General features: G+C 39.7%; 1 protein-coding gene across 2 annotated transcripts; it reads left to right on the forward strand.

The window, feature by feature from the left end:
- Positions 1-486: 486 nt before the first annotated feature.
- f8 (coagulation factor VIII, procoagulant component) lies at positions 487-17,953 on the forward strand. Of its 2 annotated transcripts, none has more exons than XM_008420383.3 (27): positions 487-881; positions 977-1,077; positions 1,834-1,956; positions 2,999-3,211; positions 3,355-3,537; positions 3,683-3,786; positions 5,271-5,391; positions 5,478-5,721; positions 5,805-5,970; positions 6,075-6,162; positions 7,469-7,674; positions 7,761-7,899; positions 7,998-8,207; positions 8,794-9,458; positions 9,539-9,681; positions 9,885-10,050; positions 10,230-10,460; positions 10,541-10,784; positions 10,869-11,051; positions 11,637-11,753; positions 12,592-12,663; positions 12,826-12,911; positions 13,004-13,159; positions 14,486-14,630; positions 14,716-14,864; positions 16,234-16,416; positions 17,380-17,953. In XM_008420383.3, the coding sequence occupies exons 1-27, from the start codon at positions 502-504 to the stop codon at positions 17,533-17,535; spliced, it is 4,974 nt and encodes a 1,657-aa protein (XP_008418605.2). In that variant the 5' UTR covers positions 487-501; the 3' UTR covers positions 17,536-17,953. The 2 variants fall into 2 exon arrangements, with proteins under 2 accessions (XP_008418605.2, XP_008418606.2); XM_008420384.3 differs by having other exon boundaries at positions 7,764-7,899.
- Positions 17,954-20,614: the final 2,661 nt, after the last annotated feature.

Here is a 20,614-nt window from a genome sequence, read left to right on the forward strand (position 1 = left end):
TAAACAGACATTTTAAAATAGTTCTAACCCAGTCTATGTACTGCACTTTTCACACTTCTACTGAAAATGTGTTTTTAGATTTATTTGGAGATGTCTTTAATGTCAAAGTTTGTTTTAAAAAAATCTCAGGTTAGTGTATGTAAACCATGTTTTGAACAGTCAAAGATGCTCAAATGGAGTCCTGGAAGAGATTAACTTATTTTAATGTTGCTGCCTATTATGACTTCTCTTTTTCTACCTAATTTCAATTATATTTATTTATAATAAAAAAAACTCAGTTAACGTTAACATTTTAATGTGAAGCCTTTTCTTTTTGAGTGGATAAATAACTTCATAAATAGATAAATACACATCATATTTATGTTTTAGTTCATAAATAGCTTTTCATTTGTTCATATCTAACTTCTTTTAAATTGTTAAACCTTTACAATGATGCCAACCTCCAGCTATGACCCAGTGATTTTAATGGACAGAGTGCAGCTGCAAGTGAGTTTTATTACGATGGCGTCTCCAAGACAAACTCATCTTCCAGAAAAAATTAATGTGATGTCACGACTACCCACGCGCCCCCACGTGCTCTCCCTTCACCGTCTTCTTCTTGACCTTCCTCTCCTCCCTCCTCCCTCCCTTAAATATCGGAGCCCAGAGGAGGCGCAGCAGAGCCTGGTTGGTGTTTCACACCGGGACACTGAAGTGGAGCTAACAGGTGCGCACACAGAAGGGATGAGGACACAGCAGCTGCTGCTCCTGCTGCCGCTCCTCCTCTGCTGCTCCGCCGGGGAGGTTCAACAGGGCGCTGTTAGGGAGTACTTCATAGCGGTGGTGGAGATCGGATGGGACTACATCCACCTGGACGATGGGGGCCGCGCATCCGAGCAAAGGTAAGCAACTCCGACTAAATGATGAGAGAAAAGTGTAGTACAGTTCTCCGAGCCTAAGTTTGTTTTATGGCTAACTAATCCTTGATTTTCTTCAGAGGAAACCTCAAAACCATTCCTCAAAAATACATCAAGGCCGTTTACAGGGAGTACACAGATGCTGCATTCACTGCCCCCAAACCGAGAGCAGCCTGGACAGGTGGGCGGTGCACGCTTTCATTTACACTTACCTAATGACGGCAGGAAACTTGTCAGTAACATAATGAATGAATGAATGAATGAATGAATGAATGAATGAATGAATGAATGAATGAATGAATGAATGAAGTGGTGCCTCTTGAGAGCCTTGTGAGTGGAATAGCATTAATAATTCTGTGGCGTCACACCAAACCAAAAGCTTTCGCAAAATTTCAGGAATTTTAATAAATTGGCTGTGAAAATGGAAATGTAGTTTGATTTTTTTTTTTAATTATCTAATTATTTAAAAGAAAAATTAATAGTCTATAAGCATCTTAATACAAAGCAGTTGATTTCAATATGCTGGCACACATATATGTATATTTAAAAAAAAATTTTAAAGTCAAACATTTTAAAACTCTGCCACTCTCCTGACATTATCATGTACGCCTGATATTACTTGAAAGCTTGGAGCCAAAAGTAAGGGAGGAAAACTCTTATCAAGAGACAACAATAAAGCATAAGTATGTTATTAATTATAAAGCAATAAATGCTGCAATCCATAAATATTTCTTATTTCACCAGATACATTCAAACAATATATGATTATACTATATAATACTATTATAATAATATAAGTAATAATAATAATATGAAGAAGATCGTCCCTCCATACGCTGTCGCTGAATCTAGCATAAACATACTTTTTCACATTAACAAGCATCATATCATGTTTGAAAATGTTACAATTGTAGCATCTGATGTTATGTGATGGCAGGTATTCAGGGCCCAGTGATTGTGGCCCAGGCTGGGGAGAGAGTGGTGGTCCACTTCAAAAACCTGGCGTCTCGGCCCTACAGCATCAGCCCAGTGGGGATCACCTACTGGAAGCAGTCTGAAGGTAAGCCGTCAAAATACCCAGCATGTCTTCTTCTCTTTTTTTCTTTTTTTTTTTTGCTTCTGGAACATAGCAACATGGGTTAAACATTAGTGAGCAGCATTCCCCTGTCCTTTGTCAAATAATGAGCAACAGATTGACTCAGATGCTTGACTCATGGTTTGGTTTAAAGACCTGTTGCAGTGCAGATGAGGAAATGGAAAACTCAGACAGAAATAGCTGCAAACTGACCGCTTACTGTTACAGTGAGTTACATTACCATGTGGGATTATTTTACAGTTTGAGTCACTACATAGTAGTTTCCTTTTTGAACTTGAAATGTGATGAATGAAGCAGTTTTTATAACATCATTATCAATAAACTGTAAAAAAAAAATGCTTTCAATGAACAGGAACCCCTATTAAGAAAAAACAACAACTCTTGATTCTCAAGAAGTGACAGAGAACAACGGTCACCATTATCTCATGTGTGCAGATCTTTTGCGGGTTGCGGGAGCCAAACTGCTCATCTCTCTGGCTCTTATTAGAATCTTGTACCCACGTGTGGCGCTTCCTAGTTAATCCCATTCGCTGACAGCACCGGATTATACTCTAATGCTGCTAAACGTCCCAAACCATCACTTCCTGCAAGCAGCTCGGTTCCGATAACTGACTTTATAATCTGAAAAGCTGCTTTTGTCACGTTCGGGGTTTAGCCTATTTAAACATATTCTGCCTTTGCTGTTTTCATATTCTATCACGTCACAACTGGAAAATGTAACACATTTTATTTGGATTTTATCTGAAAGACCAACACTAAAGAGTGGATCAATTTAAAGTTGATGGGGAAAAAAAGAACATTTTCAGCTGTTTTGATGTCCATTTGTCTGATTAATGTTTTTGCTCTGAGTCACTGCTTCCCAAAGAACTTTAATTACTTTCTAACATTTTTTTCCTCAATTTTTTTTTTTTTTTTTAATATCTGGAGGCTTTTAGTGGGAGCAGCTTTTACTCTTTTGATCCACCTTGGTAGCTAAAACAACTCATGGAATATCCTCTCTTTCCAGGAGCTGGATATGATGACTCCACCACTGGTCAGGAGAAGGAGGATGACGCCGTCCAGCCCGGCGGATATTATGAGTACGTCTGGGACATCAGCTTCAGCGACGGCCCGACCATCAGTGACCCCGACTGCCTCACATACTCATACTCCTCCCAGGTGGACACGGTGCGAGACATGAACTCCGGACTCATCGGTGCCCTGCTCATCTGCAAATCAGGTCAGTGAGCTGCTGGAATGAGTCATCAAAATACATTCATTCACAGGAGCTGGTAGTTTAGGAAGAAGTCCAATGCTTTATTTCAGATTTAAAACCTGGATATATCACCAAATAAGTCACTTAACTTTAAAATCCTGCGTCAGGCGCTTTCACAGAGGACGGCCAGAGGAGATTCCCAGCATTTGTCCTTCTGTTTGCCGTGTTTGATGAGACTAAAAGCTGGTATGGAGAGGTGGGGCAGAGGACGGGCAGGGAGAAGTTCAGGAGAAGCGATGGCAGGAACGAATACCACACCATCAATGGATACATCAACGCCACATTACCTGGTAAGCCGCCTAACACACCGCAGAAGACGTTGCTGCGTACATGCATGCTGAAATGTTAAGCGTGCATGTATGCTTGACATGCATGCATGCGTTGCTCAGTGCTTTGCTCAGTGATTACACTGAATCCGTCTCTGTCTATGTGCAGGTTTGACAATGTGTCAGGGTAATTACCCGGTGTCTTGGCATATGATCGGGTTGGGCACTACTCCAGAAATCCACTCCATTCGCTTCCAGGATCACACACTGCAGGTAAACGAAGACTTCAGATAAGAGGCAGTCACAGCAGACCGGTCAGGGACGTCTGCCAGATAAGATGTTTGCAGGGCGCTCAGGAAATGCCTCAGGTCTGCAGTGTTGGAGGCATTTCTGGCATTTCTGTTGAGAACTGCATGGTTTTGCCAAAGTCAGTAGATAAGGTTGACCTTTATCTGTGAGATTGTGTTTGTTCATCCAAGAGCATAACAGCATCTTTGTTGGCTGCACATATAAACAGGAGAACTCTGAAAACAATTCCCTGGCGGAGCTCTTCTTTCTACAGGCAGCTTTTAAATGTTAAAAAAAAAAAAAATAATTAAAGCAAGGTGTTTCCCATAAAGGATGAATCCTTAAATTATTTTTACTGTCTAATCAGTTCATCATTATCACTCTTGTCTGTAACATATGTTAAAATAGGATTTGATGGTGGAGCCATTTAAAATATAAGATACAATTTTACTATACTTATGGATCCGATCTAATTTTTCATGAGAATTAGATATTAATTTGTTCTCGTTCTTAAATCTTAAAGATGGTTGAAACTCAAATCTTAAAGATGGTTGAAACTCGAGTCTCTGTGCTTGCTTATTGATGTTGTGTGCCCTTTTTTCACGTATCTGTAGAGATTTTGCAAGTTTAAACATGATGTACAGATTTCCAAACAGATACTGATTAATTGCATTTATAAACAGAAGTTAAGCTGCATGACAAACTCCTCCTTAGCTTTCGTTCAAAAGAACTCAGCCTGCTGAGGCAACTTAATTTCATACCAGGTCATGTTTGAACTTCTGGCCTGGAATTGGCTGGTGAAGTCCTGGAACAGGCTGGACCTGCTATGGACGGCTGCCTGGAGGGACAATATACAATTACATTTATAGTTCCTTGGAAAAACTTCCGCTTTTTCACATATTATGAAAACTTAAGGAAGAAATGTAACTTTTTCTCCAATAAAAAAGTTATTTGAGTTTTATGAAAATGTTGCACCAAATTTTATTTTGAGGCATCAGTTAAAAGCAATACATACTCAATACTCCAATTTTATTGTAAATAAATATGGTAAAAAAAAACTACCTATCTATTTTCTTCCACTTCCACTAAGTAAATCTGGCCAGTAAGAACAGGCAATTGATTCAAACTGACATTTTTTTTATCTCTTATATCTCATTTTCACATACAAAAAAAATATTTTAAGGTTAAAAAAGGGTTAGTACAACACATATTATCCCTTATTCATTAGCCAAGTTTTTGCTTTTAAATTTGTAGAAATCAAAACTACAAACATCCGGCAATTTTTACATAAATCCGGCTTGGGCTCCAGAACTTTTGGGGTTCACAGGTGATTTCAAGCTTAAACACATTTGGCTAAAAGGTTCTCTAGAAAGTAGTTTTTTATCCTTTTGTCTAAAGATTTTATTCAAACAGTTAGTTGAGTCTAATATCTAAATGAAATCTATGTACTATAAATTGTTTACTTGCAGGTACTGACCCATCGTAAAGTCACAGTGGAAGTGACTCCAATGACATTCATCACTGCAGAAATGAGACCGGCAACCAAGGGCCAGTTCCTCATCAGCTGTCAGATCCACGCTCATCGATATGGTAAAAAAAAAAATTATCAGTTTACCTTATCAGAATATAACAACAACTCCTTAAGTTTGGAATAACCAACATTAACTGTTTCATAGATGGCATGAATGCATTGTTTACGGTGGAGAAATGCCCGGAACCCGTCACCAAGGAAGTGCGCAAAGTTAACGAACATGATATCATCTATGACGAAAGCTCAGAGTATGTGTTCAACATAGAACAAATTCCAAAGCCACAAGTCCAACCCAGATCCGGCGGAGGACCGAGTCGCCCGTTCACCCACTATATTGCTGCTGAGGAAGTCACCTGGAACTACGCTCCTCATCTGAAACCCACAGACAGGTGAGGAAATGTGGAAGGAAAAAAGGAAAAGCATAAGTATTTGTTGCTAAACAAATTGTTTCCCTTCTTTTTCCTGTTTCCAGTGAATTACAGTCCAGATATTTGCCTGCTTCTCCCCATCACCTTGGCTACACATATAAGAAAGTTGTGTATGTTGAGTACGCAGATCCATCCTTCACCGTGAGGAAGAATCCCTCTCAGACCCTGCTGGGTCCCCTACTGAAAGGAAGAGTCAACGATGAAATCCATGTGAGTTGTTTGAAAGTCTGATTAGTGCATGTTAACAATCTGCTCTGTTTGGGATTTTTCTTTTTTTTTATTTATTTATGTGCCTTTTGTTGATTTTTTTCCAGATTTATTTTAGAAACTTAGCCAGTCGCCCTTTCAATATCTACCCCAATGGCCTTACCAAGATCGTTCCAGGACCGGGATACGCTGATGGTAAGCCTACGCTCTGAAGAAATCTGCATTCACTGTGTTTGTGGAGAACACACAAACACAGTGAATGCAGTGTTTGCACCATGCGGGCTCTGGATGCCCGCATGGTGCTGATGCAAGTTTGTGTTAGCAGCAACACAACAGGGAAAAGGAGGAAGTGTGATTTTGCTGCAAGCACAGAAACCACCAGAGTGGCACTTTCCCACAGGGGCACATCGAGGGTGAACTTAGAATAGAATAGAATAGAATAGAATAGAATAGAATAGAATAGAATAGAATAGAAGCAGCCTTTATTGTGCCACAAAGGGAAAATTTAGGTGCAACAGAAGCAAGAGATATAAATGTTTGCACCAAAAGTTAAAGTGTTAAAGAAAACAAATCCTAAACAACAAAATTAACAACAACAATAACATTAATATGCATTGCATATACATTGAACAGTAAAAAAGATAGACTATTTACAACACAGTACTTCAATGGAGAAAATCAGATGTGCAAAAAGAGCGGAAATATAATTTTAAAAATGTTATTTATCTGTGTTTGCTAAAAGATTCATGTTCTCTGAACTTTATCAATGTTGTCATGTTGCGCTCATGCACTGGATGGGATTTATTTTGATTTTATACCATAAACCAATAAGCTCTAAAGTAAATCTGTCCCCAAATTTCAGTAAAATAATTTTAACCGCTAATCCCTGTTAAAAATAATATCTCTTTGAGCTCCCTGTCTTTTCATTTGTAACTTGTTTTTGCTTTCATGATATTGCATTTAACAAATCATATAACCATGTCCATATTCATTAATGGAAAGTAGATATCTGTTTATTTTACTAGTCAATCGTAGTTACTGGCAGATGATTCTATTCTGTAAATTTGTAAATTATTCACCTGTTTCTGCTAATCCATGACTGTCTGGTTAATATATGCATAAATATCTACTCATAAAATAAACAGGTAAACGCCAATCAAAAATCTTAACTTTGAATAAAGTTTTGATCACTTAAAATATCTAAGAAAGGATATCACTACATATTACTTACTTCCAAAGGCAGTTTTTTCTGACAAAATTTATATTAAAATAAAGGGCTCTTGAATTCAAAAGCAAAAAAAAAAAAAAATCTTTCAAATTTTTATTTAGAATATATTTTTTCAGTAACTACGTATTATTCTCCTTCCGCTTCACCTATTCATCTTTCATGTAAAATCCTGAACAGCTCAGTAAAATTAGCAGAACCTCACAAATCTCTGAAGATCTTCAGAGATTTGTGATCTTCAGCTTTTCTTCAACCTGCTCAAATCTCTCTAAACAGCTGCCGGGTATGACCTGCGTACATTGGGAGTTCCACCCAATGGGACGTTGGGCTACACTTGGAAGCTAACTTCAGATGACGGACCCTTGGATGGAGACCCCCAGTGCCTGACTCAGCTGTACCAAAGCACCGTCTCCCCAGAGCAGGACCTGGCCTCTGGGTTGGTCGGGACCCTACTCATCTGCAAGCACGACAGTGGGAATCTGGTGAGATGAAAAACGCGTCAGACACATACTGTCCTTACTGTCTACTATTGGCTGTAACGCTTTTTTTGTTTGCTCATTCCTTGCAGCAGGACCCAGCAGGAAGTCTCATATTTGCTGTGTTTGACGAGAACAGAAGTTGGTACTTTAAGGAAAACATGAAGAGGTCAACTCAAAGCTCCTACAACACCACAGACCCTGACTTCTATGACTCCAATGTCATCTACAGTGAGTTCCACATGTTTGCATTTGTTTTTTATTTGATCTTTTTCCACCATTGTTAGTGAAAACAAAGACGTGTACTTTGAATGTGCCTCTCCCACCAGGTGTAAACGGCATCATGTTTAGCGGGCGTCAGTTTGTCATGTGTCAGAGGGACGTCCCCTTCTGGCACGTGGCCAACGTGGGAACCCAGAGCGAATTCCTCTCCATCTATTTCACCGGAAACCTGTTTCAGTACCAAGGCCTCTACCAGTCTGTTCTCACCCTCTTCCCCATGACGGCTGTAACTGTTCCCATGGTGACAGAAGTGATCGGTGAGGGAAAAGCTCACGTTTACACCCAGCTCCTAACATGAACATGTTCGCTCATTGGTTTACGGTTCAAAGCTGACCGTCTGGATTGATTTTATCGTCTTAATAAGTGGGTGGACAGAGATTCTAGTTTAATTGGTGATACATAAATGTATCTGAAGTGCTGGGAGTTGCCGTTCGGCGATTCTGGATGCATTTCTTACTGAAAATAGCTTGGAGCTATGGTTTCACAAAGAGTGGCCTGCGTCCTGCTTCAATTTTCACTTTCATTCTTTAAACAGAAAGCTTCATTTCCATAAAGTCCAGATGTGTGAGGTGCACAAATAATTTCTGTCCAATTGACAGATCCTCACACCTGAGCTGTAGATCTCTGCAGCTCCTCCAGAGTCCTTAATAACCCTCTTCATTTTGCTATCAATGAAAACCATCTATTCTTTCCTTTCACTTCATAGTCATGAGCTCATGGGTGTTTTACGTAAAATCCTAGTAAAATATATTAAATTGGTGGTTGGAATGTGAAAAAATGTACAAAAAAAGTTTAAGGTCTGAATACTGCTGCATAGCACTACATCCTGACTTTCTCTTCCAGGGGAGTGGGAGATAAGTGCCTTTGACAGCAAGCTTAGAAGTCGGGGAATGACCATCCGCTACACTGTCCGCGTCTGCAGTGACTTTTCTCTGGTCGACCGCAATGAGGATGAAGATATCTCTGAATTTATTGACAACGCATTTTTGCAACCGAGGGGCTTGAGACCTCAGAATGGCACAATGTTGGTTCGGGTGTGCAAAAAACCTATCGCCAACAATACTACTGGTCAAAATGTAACTTTGGGTGAAGATGAACGTGGCCTGTGTCAGCTGAAGAGAGTGCCGGTGGCGTCAGTGAAAAGGGAACAAGGTCCCTCAGATGCGGGGATCCCAGAAGATGTCCTGGAAGAATTAGAGAGAGATGGCAGCTGGACAACTCCTGAAAATCGGACTAATGCAAAAGAAGACAGAGGTGGGAGACAGAAACGAGAGGCAGGCGGGAACTGGACAGAGAACAATGACATACCACCAAATGGTGACGCATCAGAAAGTCAACAGGTCCGCTCTGAAAACTTAATTTCTCCAGTGGAGGAGATGGGTGAAAACTACATCTATTCTGAATCTGAGGGTCTTTTAGACGATCTGTTGGACCTTGAATACAACTTCACCGATAGCAACACAACAGAGGTCAATCTGTCCTTTGAGTATGATGACTACAACAATGAGGTACACGTTTAGATTTTGTCTTATTCAGGACAATCCAAACCTTCTGCTTCGCTGCTATAAATGTTTAACTATTTCAACAGGTGAACGGCTCATCAGAAATATTTGGCACGGGTTTAATTGGTCCGCGCTCTGGAGAAACCAAACCCCGTAATTACTACATCGCCGCAGATGAAATCACATGGGATTATGGCATCAAGGCATCACATCAATTCATTAAACCCAGGTGGGAATAAAAGTCTGACCAAGCTTGGGCTATTTTTGGAAAGTAGTGTATGAGTGCCTGGAATTGTTAAGCTAGTAGAGACATAACTTTGCAGACTTGTAAATGAAATTGCTGTGAAAGGTGGTTCTACAAGGGAACAGACACAGTGATTCTTCTAACTCGCTGAAAGAGCAGTTCTTAATAATTGATTTTCCTAAAATCAGAGAGATGCGTCGGGGGATGAGGAAGTTCCTTCCTCGTTATACGAAGGTGGTTTATCGCGCTTACGTGAATAAAGACTTCAAGCAGCCCATCAACAGAGGAGAGCTTGAGGAACACTTGGGAATCATGGGGCCTGTCATCAGAACTGAAGTTAACGATCTCCTCACAGTGAGTTTCTTCCTCTGTAAGGAAAGAAGCACAAGAAAAGTTTTTCCTCTTCCTCTTCTTCCTGTTTTCTTCTGATCTGTCATAGACAATAGATCAATTTTGTTAATGACCGGCATATAAATACATCTGGTTATGAAGTCAAATCTAATGTTTCTCATCTATGCCGTGTCCTAACTCAGGTGACCTTTAAGAACAACGCCAAGAGACCCTACTCCCTTCATCTTCATGGAGTGTATGACCGCAGCCAGCATCTTAGCCCTACAGAGAGCAGTGCATCCTCTGATATTCCTGGAGAACCTGTTCCTCCAGGACAGACCCGGACCTACAACTGGAAAATTAGCAAGTATCAAGGTCCCTCTGATCCTGAGTTTAACTGCAAGACTGGCGCTTACTACTCCACTGTGGACAAGGTCTGCTGCTGTGTTACTTACACATTCAAAAACTGATTCATGTAGCAAACATCCTCACTTAATTTCTTTGTCTCATACAGGAGAGGGACCTTCACTCTGGTCTGGTTGGTCCACTTGTGATCTGTAAGTCTGGAACGTTGCAGACTAACAGATGGCAGAATAACCTCAACATGCATCCAGACATCCAGGATTTCTCCCTGCTCTTCCATACCTTTGATGAAACTAAAAGCTGGTACCATGAGGAGAACCTGCTGAAGCACTGCTCTCCCCCCTGTCAGGCCAACACACAGGATCCCTGGTACCACACCAGCAATAAGTTTGCAGGTGACTCATTGTGTTTCTTGTAAAGCTTGCTTTTTCTGCTCTGCAATGCGTCCACTAACGAAGGCAATGAATATTTTTCCTTAGCCATAAATGGCTATGTGGCCGAGACTCTTCCTGGTTTGGTTGTGGCCCAGCATCAGCCAGTGAGGTGGCACCTTCTTAATGTTGGAGGCGACAAAGAGTACCATGCTGTTCACTTCCATGGTTTGCCTTTCACTGTCCATGGTAAAGAAGAACATCGTATGGGTGTCTTCAACCTGTTTCCAGGTAAAAACACACATTCAAACACACATTTGTATCCATACTTTCCCTAGAAGGGGGCCAGACTTTCTTGATGTCTTTTTATGATCAGTAGTGATAGTCTGGAGTTCTGTTGCATATGTGGGTTCTCTCTAGGGACTCCAACATCCTCCCATAGTCCAAAACCCTGACAGTAAGGTTAACTGGTCTCTCTAAATTGTCCTTTGGTTATTTGGCCTTTTTGCTTCTGATGGACAGGCATCCTGTCCAGACTGTACCCAACCACATGCCCAATGACTTCTGGATATAGGCACCAACCAACCTTGTGGTGCACCTGTACTGCACTTACTGGGTTGTTTTGATGTTGCCGACTCTTGCTGCCGTCCAAACCATCCAAACTGTTGTAAACTATTTTGGCAAGCACTGAATGCCAACTTATGAATAAACAGTGGCATAAAATCAACCAAAGTCTAAAGAAAAAAACATTAAAACATCTGATCTGGAAAAACTAATAATCAAGATTAATTAATTATTTAGAAATAAATACATTTCTATGTAACATGAACTTTCAATAACTCTGTCTCACTCATTGCTTTGTTTTCATTCCTGAAGGTGTTTTTGGGACGGTGGAGATGAAACCCCCGACGGTTGGGACATGGTTAGTGGAGTGCACCATCGGCGAATACCAGCTGGCTGGGATGAGAGCCAAGCTCTTGGTCTATGATCCAAGTAGGTGCACACATGTCCTACTGATAGAAGCACTGATTGAATTGGATGGTTTTGAATCAAACTGTGTTACTGGGTCTAGACTCAGATGGGTATTAAGATTTCTGGGGCATGTGTATCTATAAGAAAAACTTCCCAAACTCAATGAGACACAAACTTCAGCATTTTTTGATTGTTTTTGTGATTTGTCATCAGTTTTTTTGAATCCTTGATATTTTTATGCTGACATCTATTGTTCTGTTTGTACCATAGATGCCAGAATTGCTCGAACTAGAATAAAGAAATCCCTGTTGCTTGAGGTCTTGTCTTTTTCATTAGGTTTAGATAAAATTAAAATTTTCTGTGAAACGTCTATCAGTTGTAAACCATTCCTGATAAATGCCTGATAAGTGAGGCATTTATCAGGAATAAAGGCCTAATTTCCTATATATCACAGTGTGTAATATTTTAATTGATAGGCCATATTTTCTGGACAGTTAGTTCGGGAAGTGGTAATAAGAGTTTTACGCTTATTACTAATTTAAAAAATCATTTTTATTTATTAGAAATAAAAAGAATGGAACAATAAGCTAAATACATGAATCAGAGTGTTTCAGTACAATGTTTGAATCATGGCCTTCATCAATGCCCACTCCAATTTCAGAGCTGAGTTATCCTAGAATCCCCTCATTGCTCAGGGTAATATCAAAAGTTTCATCAGTTACAGAAAAGGTCAAACCACTGAAACGCATTTCACAACTGAAATTTATTTACTGCATGCTGTTGTTTGCTTTAAATGTGTTTACTGAGTATTTTAGGAACACACTTTACTGAACTTTTCTTTTGATGTTGTGACATGCAGGATGTGTTTTACCTCTGGGAATGAAATCAGGGCGGATCGAAGACTCCCAGATTACAGCATCAGATCACAGCGGTAAGATCAGATGGGTTTTTCTTTTATTTGCAACAGGCTTTCTAATGTGACAGTACCAAAAGAATTAGCACAACTTTCAGTCAATCTAAGGAAAATGCCTACAAACATCAGGAAGTAAGAAGGGGTTATGGTCTTTATGTTGGTTTATGTTTCTGTTTCCAGGTAACTGGGAGCCAAGGCTGGCAAGACTCGATATGACTGGTTTTTACAACGCCTGGATGGGAAAGGGCAGCAAGTCATGGTTGCAGGTAAGACGTTCTGAGAATTTACACTTGACACACAAAGCCAAAGTTTAGGTATTGTTGTGAAACAGTCAGTGTAAAATCATTTGTGGTATCAGGTTGATCTTCTGAGGCCCACCTTACTGCATGGCATCCAGACACAGGGGGTGAGCTCGAAGCTGAGGGACCACTACACCGCCACCTTCAATGTGTCCTACAGCCTCGACCAAGAGACTTGGACTACTTACAGGGGAAACGGCTCCATTAACACCAGGGTACGTCCACAGTTCCTTAGACATCAGAGCAAAGGCTAGACAGCTGTGAGGTAATCTTCATTGTCCCTTTAGACTGAACTGTTTTCAGTCTGACTGTGCTGCAGATCAAGGTTATTATAGTAAACCAAAACGAACAAAATAACAAAAACTGAAATTAAGACTACTTTCACACTGCAGCATGAAGTGACCCAATTCTGATTTTTTTGTCAAATCGGATTTTTTCTTCTTTTTTTTTTTGCCGTGGTTGTTCATACTTCCAAACAGGAATGGCCAATGACCTGAAAGTGTCCCGCATGCGCAGTAGAGGGCGCAATAACGTAGTGCATAGTGTTTTGCCCATATGGTTTTGCCAACCGCCACAAAAAAGAAGTAGTGCTCAGTGTTCGCGGGAGTGAACATGGATGCTAACAGCATAGTTTACACACTTGAAGTTGTTGTCCGACTTGGAGCAGCATATTAGCAACTTAATCCTCATTGTAGTCCGTCATGGTTGTTGGGGGGGGGTTTTCCACTTGCGAGTATCGGGACGCAGAATAGCGATATTTGCTGAGTATCAGTGACGTAAACGTCAAATGAACGCGACATGGCCGTTGAGATTCAGGTCACATTTGAAAAGATCAGATACGTATCGGATAGTGGCCTGCGTTTCATTACGTCAAAAAAAATCGGAATTGGGTCACTTCAGGCTTCAGTGTTAGCTGAATAAAAACGGTAATTAATGGGGAAAACACAATAACTAAGGAAAACTGTTTCATGTGTTTATAAAACTAAAATACTGAAATTAGAGTTATAATAATCCTTGTTTTGTGTAATGAATCTATTAGCCTTTCGGTATGATATGAAATTTTATAATTTTTTTTTTGCACATGCAGTTTACGTCAGCTGTCATCAAATTACGGTACTCAGTACTCCTCCTAGTGGCACTACTTGAGTCCGCAAAATGGTAACAGCAAAAGTTGGGATAAAATGCCAAGAGTCAGTTGGTTGTTTAACAATTATTTAATTCATTTTTGGAAAATTGTATCATCAATTGAATATACATTACCCAACTGATGTTTAAGGACAAGTATATTGTTAATGACGCTGTACTTGACCTTTTTGAATTCTCCACCTAAAAATTAACCAAAGTATGAAAAAACTAAAACTACTAACATAACTAATAGAAACTAAACTGAAATTAATATTTACACTACTTATTATTAATAAAAACTAACAAACCCACAGTAAAAACTAATGAAAGCTAACTGAATTAGACAATCAGAAAGTCACAACGAAATAAAACTAAACTACAATGAAAAATCCCAAACTACTCTAACTGTGCTGCAGAAGTTTCGTGGCAACCTGGACAGCTCCAAGACAAAGGAGAACAGATTCTCTCCACCGTTAGTTGCTCGCTACATCAGGATTCATCCACACGACTACAAGCAGAAACCCGCTCTCCGACTGGAGCTGCTGGGATGCGATCTGAACAGTGAGTTGATTCAACTTTTTTTTAGCACTTGCAGAGAGTGAGAAATGACTCAGACTGTATGTTTTATGTGTGTGTGCGTGAGCAGGCTGCTCTCTGCCTTTGGGACTTGAAAAGGGGAGCATTAATGACAGCAGCTTTAGCGCCTCATCGTTTCAGTCGTCTTTCCTACGAAGCTGGTACCCCTTCCTCGCACGCCTGCACCAGAGCGGTGGAGCCAACGCCTGGAGGCCAAAGGTGTGTTCACCTTTTTGCGAGTATAAGTATATCTACTGATTAGCATGCCGACTGCATACTGCATAAAGAAATTAATTAATGAAAACACTCAAGACATTTAATCCATCAATAACCTTTTGTCTGCATTATCGGTGACATTTGGTCTCCATCAGGTGGCAAAGAAGCAGTGAAGCTCGCAAAGCGGACCATTAACCTTTCTCTCTTCACACTCCGTTATCATGTTTGGCTTCAGCTTCTCTTTCCTTTCCTCTTCACCTTATCGTTTTAACACTTTCCAGAAGTGAACTGCAGGCGTGTGACTTGTCCTCATGGCAGGTCGTTGAGCTGCTGTAGCACCGGAGAACAACAGAGGTCAATCTCTGGGTGCCGACCTTTGGTTATAAGATAATTCTAGGATAAGATGAACAAACAGCAAAATGTTGCATAAAACCAAAAGAATTTCAACAATGAAGGAACTGAAGTTGAAACTTTTGCCCACAACCGGTTTCCACATCGTGCCAGTAAAGAGTAGGAGAATAGATACACGGGTGAAACATTGTTTTTCTATGTTTCGGTTTCTCAACAACCATGCTCTAAAGTTAAGAAGACATTAGTTTGTTGATGATTTTTTAAAGATATATAAGTGAGAAAAATCTTTTACATATTTCAAGACAAACAATTATACAACACTAGTTAAGTGAAGATATGTATATTAATCTTTCTAAAGTTTGTGCAGGAATATGGAGAAGTGTTTCTTCTTTTTTTGCCTTTTTTGTCAACATGTTTCCAACAATCAAAACAAATTTTATATCAAGCCAAGACAACCCGAGTAAATACAAAAGTCATTTTTTCATATCTTAACCAATCTGGACCTATATGAAAAAGTAGTCACCCCAATAATTGTGTGTGCCCTCCGGGGCACCAGCTGCCATAAAGTGTTTGTAATAACTAACGGGTTTCGTCCCACTCTTCTGGCACAATCATTTTAATTCAGCCACATTGGAGTGTTTTCCAGATTAAACAACTTGTTTTTTAAGTTCATACCACTGCTTCTTAATAAAATATATCTCCAGACTTGGATTAGGCCATCTAAAAACCTTCCTGTTGTTTTGTTGACCCATTAGTCACTGGACTTTTTATTATGATTTGGATCATTATCCCACTACATAAACCAGAAGAACTTAAATTTAAAGCCACAAACCAATGTAAGGAAAGCATTTTACCAAGAGTGCTCAGGAACAAAATTAATGGTTTCATTAATTGTGGAAAGTTGTTGCATTTTTTTTATTATTTTCTTGTGAAAAAGCCAACTTTTGTTGATCATATACTGAGCTACACAGTGAACATCCTCTTGAAATCTGAAGATGCTTCAATATCTTGTTTGCCTCAGAACAACAACCCCCATGAGTGGCTGCAGGTGGATTTGGGGAAGGTCAAACGGATCACAGGCATCATCACGCAAGGCGCTCGGTCGTTGCTGACCCAGATGATGGTAACAGAGTTTTCGGTCACATTCAGTCCGGACCGACATTCCTGGAGCAGCGTGTTGGAGGAGAGCTCCCAGAGAGAAAAGGTATGCAGAAAAAAAAATCATAAACGGTTTCCATTTAGACTCAGGCCCACGTCACAGCTGCCAGGCAGACTGCAGGTTTCCCAACTCTAATATGTATTCAGTTATTCAGTGAATCAGAGCTGAGGCTGCCGGGTAGATGAGTCAACCCAGTTTTTTTTGCAGTGCTAGTGTGGGTCTTGGAAAACATTGAACTACATCTATGGATGGCTGGCAAAAGAAAAAATACAGACTATTTCCACATGTTTTGGTCTTTGGGATTAAATGTACTTTTACAGTGGCATGTAAAAGTATTAATACCACAGGAACTTTTACAACTTTACAAGCAGAAACATTTTGCATTTCATTGGAATTTTAGACAAACACAAAGTAGTGGAGTGGAAGGAAAATTATACATGGATTTAAATTTGAAACGTGTGAAGAGAAGTCATGCAGGGGAAACAGCAAACATATGAAAGAAGATGCTAAAATTGAATACTTTGCTCTGTGTGCAAATTACTATTTGTGGTGGAAAACTAAAATGTCACATCTCATCTTCCACCTGGACAACAAGCCTAAGAAATACAATGCTTTTTATTTTTTTATTTTTTTTTACATCAATCCATCTTCATGTGTTAGAGTTCAGACCCAAATCAAATAGAAAATATGTGCTGGGACTTGAAAATTGTGGGTTCAAATACAATTTCCATCCAATCTGTTTAAGTTTGAGCTATTTCCCAAAGAAGAAAAGAAAGAAAGAAGACAAAAGTGTTACAAACATTGATACAAACAATGTGCAGCTTCATCATTTTCCTTCAGTTTCACAATGTTGCTCTGCTTTGTTTTTCTGTTGTGTCTGTAATGAGACAAAATGTGAGAAACTGCAAGAGCTGAGAGTATTTTTCTGAGGAACTGCATGCACTGACATGATAAATGTCATCTTTCTGTGCTGTTTCCTGACTTCTGGCTCTTCCTTTTCCTCATCAGATCTTCACAGGCAACAACGATCCAGACGAGGAAGTTTTCACAGTTTTCGAGCCTCCTTTGTTTGCCCGCTACCTCCGTATCCACCCACGGGGCTGGGTCAATGACATCGCCCTCCGCCTGGAGGTGTTGGGCTGTGACACCCAGCGGGGGGTCTGACTGCCCTGGCAGTAAACACCGGCGCCAGCAACAGCAGCTTTTCGGATTTAACTGGACATTTTGTTTTTTCTGTGAATTTTGCTGGATAATGAGATAATGTAGCGCACTTAAGTTACAATTTGAAGCTGTTCCCCCTGTAGGCAGAACATTGTTTACATTTTCACTTGTTTTCTTTCCGACACTGTGATATTTGATGAAGGGCACACTTATGCTAAGTTCATAGGGAAGTAGGTGTTTTTGGAAAGCTTGATTTTGATTATGCTAAAAAAAAACAAAAAAACATTTTGAATGTAAGCAGGTGTAAATATTTCAGACTTGGGTTGCTTTTTACTGTTTGACTATTTTTATATCATTGGAAAAGTTGTATTTTCTCTGCTTTATTTGAGATATTAAACTATGAGTTCCATGACACCTTCAACATGTGTCAAACGTTTATTGCCAGAAACGTACACAGATAGACACTAGGAGGTGCTAGAGTACCTGCTCTGTTTCTTCTGTACAAAAAAGAACCCTTCTGAAATCTTTTTTGGTTTTTAATAGTGCACCATCTGACGCCAAACAATAACATATGGCTATTGATTTTAAATTGATTTATAGATATTACGTTATAGCTGTTCCTGTAAAAGAACAAAATCCCACTTGTGGCACAAGTTGCCTTATTTCCCACTTAATCACCTGCACCCCAGAATATCTGTGCACGCCACTGTTTGTTTTTGTTTTTGTTTTCTTCTTACCAGAAGCCTTCTCGTGTTTTTCCCTTTTTTTTCCCCAAAGCCTCTTCATCCTTCATTCAGTCCTGATATGTCGTTTTTTCTTATCCACCTCCAAGAGGCCCTCCTGGCAGAAACAATGGGACGGTGGAGCTCCGACTTTGTTCTGTCATAAGTTAAACTATGCAGCTCTGTTGCCCAGAGGAAGTACGCGTTCACAGACAAAATTATTGGGCTGCGGGACTGGAGGGCAACTGGTTGGATCGACACGGAGTTTGTGCCATAAGACCTGACGAAAATGTGTCACCTCATTATCGGTCAGGAAGTTTCCAGGCAGGCGGGAGGTGTTGTGTTTAGTTTGGAGGTTAAGAGCAGGCAGGCATGTGGCAGGAGCACATTGTACCTGGTTGTCACGCTTTATCTCTCTGAAAACACTGACTGCTCTCAAAAACACAAACAGCATCTGTATTCATTGGTGGCTGTGGCACAAGAAGGAAAGCAGATGAATCTGAGCAAAGCAGAGGCTGTCGCCCAGATGTGATCTCTTATCGGGTGCCGCGCTGCTGCTCCCAGCGTGTGAAAGCAGCAGCAACAACAAACACAGACCAGTCTGACATTTTAACACTGGGAATTACATCATTTTCATTACACAGCATTGGAAATGCATTGGCATGCTTTAGCTTCCCCACATGTACCACATCTGATCAGTGTGGTGTGCATTTGTACTATAATTAACTGATTAAACTAGAGTCACTGTAGTGTTGCTAAAATTACCAGCCAATGTACAAAAGGGCATGCCTCCCTTCATATCCAAATCTAAAATGTCCTTTTATCAATTTTTTCAAATTAAAATAGTAAATCTGTATTAATTACACAAGACATTTCAAGCTTTTATTTCTGTTACTGTTACTGATGTAGCTTATTGCCAAAAAACATTTAGGAAAATTGGAGTCTTGATTAAGGTCAGTAAAATGAATTTAACGAGATTTTTAATCATTCATTTAAGAGGAACAGAGAGCATTGATAGAAAGTTGAGTGGAATGAAAAAGTTTGGTTTAAAAACAAGGTGCAATAAACAGCATTCAAAGAATGTTAAGAAAACTCTTCTCAAGAGTTTAGGGTAGATTTACAAGGCATAGACCGGGCCGTGAAGCGTATAGTAAGCTCAACAATAGGCCAACATGGCTTTAATTTAGTAATTCTCTCATTCTGTAGGTATTTGGGTTTTGTTTGAGTTTGATCCTTTTTCTTCTGGGTTGAATATCTTCAAAGTGTATTCATATTGTGTTAATTTTTATGTGTACATAAAAATTACACATAATTACGTTATAGCTGTTCCTATAACGTACAGCTATAATTCCTCTAATCAGAGGAATCTGAAAGGATATTCATTAATATCCCTTCATCTTCCTGCTTTCCCTCAGCCTGCCTGTTTTGCCTCCTGTCACAGCTGCACCCTCTTACTAATCAACCAATCACCTGTTTCTTGTTCAGCAATTATACTCCTCAGTAATCACTGATTTCCTGAGAAGGAAACATTTTGTCTATGGAAATGTTAAGTTTCAGTAAGTTTGTGGCTTACCAGAGAACAACCCAATAAATCACAAATGTTTCTTAAGGAATTCAGCTTCTGCTTTCTTCTTCTTCTAATTGGTATTAGCAGGAATGGACAACTAACGCTGATGTGTTACGCTCGATGCACTTGGTTGGCAGTAAACAGTTAGAATAACGTGGCTTTACAAGAAAATCTTATTCAAATATTTACAATTGTAAAGGTTCTGGTCTGAAGGATTTAGGCTCTGTTGTTTTTCTGTTTGTTTCTTTTTTGGTGCAACTCTTAACTTTCCGAGCACGCTCAGTTATTGAGGCGATGCTTCAGGGACTCTGCGTTGTGAATTTGGACCTGATTTCCACACTGAGCCGCGTAACCAGAAGTTGAGAAAATTCTTCTTCTCTACGTGCTTTTTGGCATGAAACGAAAGCATGAAAAATAATGTTAGGAAGCTGTTCAAAATGCCCTTCATCACTTCCTGCATCAGCAGTGTGGTAGATGTCAAAATGTAATTTAATCTGCCTGCTACCGCTTTTTAATGTTAAATGCTGATGTATTATTTTCAGGAAACAAAACTCTGTAACTGAAAGAGTACTTTTAGAATTTTCAACAAATTAACTTTCATCATAAAAGATTAATCATTCTTGTATTTTTTAAGTTTTCTGATTAGAAAGACTCGAGGTGGTGCATGACTAATTCTCCAAGTTTCTGCTATGTTGACACCAGTTAGACAAAAAAAACTCCTAGAAATGGAAACCTTGCAGTTTTACATGAAATTCAACAGAACAAAAAAAACGTCTTGTGACAAATGTGGAAA

The sequence above is a fragment of the Poecilia reticulata genome, chromosome 10, assembly GCF_904066995.2.
Source record: "Poecilia reticulata chromosome 10, P_reticulata-male-v2, whole genome shotgun sequence".
Taxonomy (NCBI): Eukaryota; Metazoa; Chordata; class Actinopteri; order Cyprinodontiformes; family Poeciliidae; genus Poecilia; species Poecilia reticulata.